This window comes from Nanorana parkeri, unplaced genomic scaffold, assembly GCF_000935625.1.
Source record: "Nanorana parkeri isolate BGI_ZX_2015 unplaced genomic scaffold, ASM93562v1 scaffold181, whole genome shotgun sequence".
NCBI lineage: Eukaryota > Metazoa > Chordata > Amphibia > Anura > Dicroglossidae > Nanorana > Nanorana parkeri.
Window position 1 is genome coordinate 2,094,380 of NW_017306449.1, and position 4,889 is coordinate 2,099,268.

Here is a 4,889-nt window from a genome sequence, read left to right on the forward strand (position 1 = left end):
ACAAAACCACATGCAAAATAAACTTGAAAATGCTCACCCTCCATTGTGAATGGGAGTTAAAAGAGTCTCAAACTGATTTCAAATGCAAGTGGAATGTAATTGGAAACAAGCTACACTTGCCTATTGACACAGGTCCAAAGCCTGTTGACACAGACCCTAAAGCTCATTCATGCAGTGCGTGTATTTCAACCTGCTAAACATGGTCTGCTCTGTATGTTTTAGTACACATTAGTGCTATGAACTCAAAGCAAGTGTCATCAACAGCATCTAGCACCGCAGCAGCAGTAAAAGAAGATGCCATACAGTAGCTGCTTTTTATGACATGCAAGTAGACATGGGCACATTTTTTTTCCATGACTAAACCTGAAAGCAGATCATTCAACACTGAACAAACTGATTCTTTTGTTCTAGGCTTGTAGCATGTTGACATTATTTATAAGCTTATCATTTTCTGTTAATTGTATACTTGGAACTGGTTATATCTGATAGATTTTGAGAAGCTGTTGAAGAAAGTTACCCAATGGCAGCTTCTATCTTCATATAAAGAAGGCAAAGACAATTGAGTAAACATTTTCCACACATTACTAGCATCATTTAACCTTAACTTATTTACAAATATTTTATGTTTTGTTTTTATTGTTGAACTTGTATACACATGTATGAATTAGTCAACGCCTTTCAAAAGGTAGGAATATAATTTTTTAAAGCTTGGTAGCTGCTATGAGGCCCAGAGGAAAAGGAAACACAAGTGTCAACATTTTAATTTTCTGAGAAGCTACCTATCACATTGGCAGGCATTGTCTTCCTAACAAACCCAAATGAAGAGCATATCTGATACACTAAAAATATAGTTTTTAGGAGCCCATAGCCTTGTGGTCCTAACTGGCAAAATACCCACCTTAAATGTACTTTATTAGATCACATTGGTATACACATGCTCTCCATCCCTGAACCCTACCATAGCTAAATGTGTGAATTAATCTTGTTTTCAAGCCCTTTCCAAAATACCATTTCAGAAAAACATATACCTTTTCAACAGTTGTCTGTTCACAGATGTAACTGTACCTGCTCTGTCAATTTATATTTTAATATATCTCCAAGCTGAAACAACATAGTAAAAATATGCACATTTGAGTGAATTCTGTCAGCTACTAATAAATATCGCAAAGTGTTTGGAGCAAAATTTGCAACTTTGCAGAAAATTGCAAATTACCCTAGAAAAATGTTATGCTCGTTCCTATACATATTTCAAGTATAAAAATCTCCTGTTGTGTAAAGAAATAAAATTAAAATGTTTGATAGCATTTTAATTTACACAGCAGTTTAATGCATATAAAATAATACAAAAATTGTATACAAACATGATCACATAACTTTGACGATTCAAGAAGATGGTAGTTTTTAGTGCACCATATACCATAACAGGAGAAAATTGCATTATGGCATAAACATGGGATGTTGAAGTTGACACTACAATAGAATAAAAGAAATATCAGGGCAAGCTACATCACTTCCTTGAACAAAATTGTACAAAACATCTAGCTAACTAGATAGAACATAATACTGATAGTCACAGTTTAACATTGAGCAACTGTGGTTCTTGTTGTTCTTGCACTAATGTAGTATAAAAACAGTTCTTTATATATCCATTAAAGATTTCAGGTGACTTCAGTCATCGATGAAGAGTGATTCTGTGAAAAAAGGACACATAAAAATAATCATTAAGGCAGCTAGAGACTATAATCCAAAGAATTGTGTTAAAAAGTACATATTGTTAGGCAACGAGGAATACTGTTGAAAGAAATCCTACATGTAGATTACTGATTTGCAAATAAGACAGTAGACAATAGCATCCAATTAGAATTTAGTTTATTAAAGTCTTGTTAGTCAACAGTTGGCTGCTATGGCATACTGCTACATTAGCCATTTACCTCAATATAAGCCCATAGGTCTGCCAAAAGTGATATTTCCGCTTCTGGTGGAAACCAGTAAGTTTGTATACCTAAGGACTTGTACATTCATGTGAGCTGGCATTCTTTGAACCCTATAAAGTAATTATATTAATCTTGAGGCAGTCATATTTCCCATGGTGTATGTTTTCCTTTGAATATCTCCCCAAAAGATATAACAAGGCAGCAAGAAATTGCCTTTAAATTATTTGCTTCCTAATTTCTTACACAGATTTATGCAAATGCATAGATCCAAGCTGACTGAAATGAGAAAGAGAGACACCTTTTAGTAGAAAGTATTTTAGGAAAGGACATGCCCCAACCATTCTGGCCAGTTACACTGACCATAAAGAATTAATACACACAAATTGATGGGTAAACCCACAAGGTTTAGTGTAGTATAATATCTTTGTTAGTTAAATAAGGCATTTTTTTAGCTTGCCATAGAGTTTACAGTCCAACCATACAATCTTTGTACAATTACATTTAGATTTACAATAAAACAGGCCTTGAGATTGTGCAGTCAGATTGCAACATGTGTGATGACCCATATATATGTCTATATACATGAGACCAAAACGAGGGACTGAGGAGGGAAAAAGGGACAGAAGGATTTGGTTCCATAAGAGGGACAAGCAGACGCTAGGCAAATATTTTCATGAGCTTACACAGGCAGTATAAGTTTGAAGCACAGCTCATGAGTGAGTGGGGGTGGCATCTTAAAAGTAAACGGGTACATTTGGGGGTCCTGGGAGGTTTGCCATAAGAAGCAACCTAAACCTACCCTGCAAAGGATGAATATGAGAACTGTTCCCTAAAGTTGCAACCATGGTGGATGGGACTTGTTCCTTTTGAAAAATAAGGCAAAACATAATTATAATAATAAGTATTATAATAATAAGTATTTAAAAATAACACTCTAACTTTCTATAAAAGACTACATGTACTAGCATAATGTGAAACTGTTTTAGTAAGACAAACTTTCCTGTTATTTATGCTTACCTTCATGCTTACAAAATCGTAAGACACTTAGCTCATGCACTAACTACCTTTAGTTGCAAATCTGTGAGTTCATAGTCCTGTATGTTTTAAGCCACCTCTTCCTAGTATGTGACTGCATTACTGTCACATAAACCAATAAACTGACCAACTTCAGGAAGAACTTGATAAACACTGGATTTTATACAAAAGTATGTACTTTAATGAAGTTGAAAACACTCTTAGGGCTCATGCACAGGGCCATAAAACATACTGCATTCAGATCCACACTGTGTAGTTTTATAGGGATCTGAAGACAGCAGTATTTTATGTTATTAGCCCATGTATTAGTGCATGTAATATTTTCAAGACAAACATTTTTTTTGCACTGATCTTATTGTCTATACAATATATAGACAAAACAAAGCATAACCTAACAATAATATTTTCTAGTTTGACAAGCGTAAATTGAAAATAAAAGTATTACCATAGATAAAAAGTATACATTTTATTGTATAATTTCTCCCAATAATAATGACAATATAATAAAGCTTCTGGTGCAAAGCATTTTGTTGTAATTTACAAATGAGTAAAATGTTTCTAATCCAATTTTGTGCAATGGTTTAATGTGACACTAAAGAAGTTAATAAACAAAATTAATGGAAATGTAAAAAAGTTTTTAAAAAATCAGCAGAAAATGAGGGGACGGAGGCATTAATTAGATCTAATTATAGTTAGCTAAGGGTTAATAAGGGGTTAAATAGAAACACATTTAATTAAAAAAAAAACTTGTTCAATTACTGTAATGGACATCACTTGCAGATCATAGGTCGCCCCTTTGATCTGCATCTGAATAAAACAGAGTAAATGCAGCAATAATGTTGTTACTTTATTGAAAGATACAAAGTATCAGAATAATGTTCTGAAAATTAATTTTACACAACAGTGGCTACAGCCAAGTCTAAGATGTCTGTTCTGGTGATAGCAGCCAGGGAGCGCCAGCAGGTGGAAAGGAGCAGAGCAAATGATGTATGCCCAAAGTACTTTGTTAGAAATTTTAGTGCATATGCTGTATGCCCAAAGTCTACAACTGGTTAATTATACATGTGTGCTTGTCCCTGGAGCCTATTAAAAAATACCAATATGATAGGTTACCTTTACTGAGATAAATCCTGTTTCCAGCAGCATAGCCTGGCCCTGTGTCTGCTTCCATCTTTGCTGTAAGCAAGCATTTTCTACATATTAAGGGGTACTAACAATAAACATATGCAACAAAAGGGCACATGAAGGAATGTGACACAGACTAGTGGGGGGGTCATTGATAAATTCTGGTTGTTTATAAAATGTTACATAATTTTAAAAAGGTGAAAAACATTGCATTATACTGCAAAATATTAAATACTCTATTTAATTGACTACCCGTTAGGAATAGGAATTCACATACTATAAACCTGTGGCTTGTAATAATTCTTCTCTACCAACAGATGGAACCCTTGTTACTCTTTTTGTAGGATGCTTTACTAGTATAGCAATGGTAAAAGTAATATTGTTCTTGACAAATTAGAGTGTATAATGATTCATTTTCATTCTCATTGATGCAGTGTAGCATACTGCACATAATCTGCAAATATTTACAGCATTTGTAACATAAAGGAATTTTAGCTGTGTATTATAGCAGTAGTAGGATAGCGGGTAGTGAGGCAGTGCCTCTGTAAATTTACATCAGTTCTAGTGATTTTACAGGAGAAAACTGCATATAACAAATGTGCATTTACCCAAAATATAGTATTTCCTGCCTTCAAGTTCCCTGAGAATGTTAAAATAAATAGTAAATTTCTACTTCTAAGTCACGGTAAACCCAGTTCTTATTAATTACAATTAGTTGCAAAGTTTTATATTAAGATGCCCAACAAGTGTTTTAACTGTATAATAGTAATTATTATTATTTTATTATTATTATTA

At 33.7% G+C, this 4,889-nt stretch overlaps 1 protein-coding gene across 4 annotated transcripts in view; it reads right to left on the reverse strand.

The window, feature by feature from the left end:
- Positions 1-1,093: 1,093 nt before the first annotated feature.
- PLPPR1 (phospholipid phosphatase related 1) overlaps positions 1,094-4,889 on the reverse strand; it is a 105,267-nt gene continuing 101,471 nt past the window's right edge. Inside the window, exons 6-7 of one of the 4 annotated variants that reach the window (XM_018555004.1) lie at positions 4,083-4,145; positions 1,094-1,691 (exon numbers count right to left, since the gene is read on the reverse strand). In XM_018555004.1, coding sequence (XP_018410506.1) covers positions 1,659-1,691; positions 4,083-4,145 — 96 coding nt within the window. In that variant the 3' untranslated portion in view covers positions 1,094-1,658. The remainder of the gene's footprint in view (positions 1,692-4,082; positions 4,146-4,889) is intronic. The other 3 variants (XM_018555003.1, XM_018555006.1, XM_018555005.1) reach the window with 3 other exon arrangements.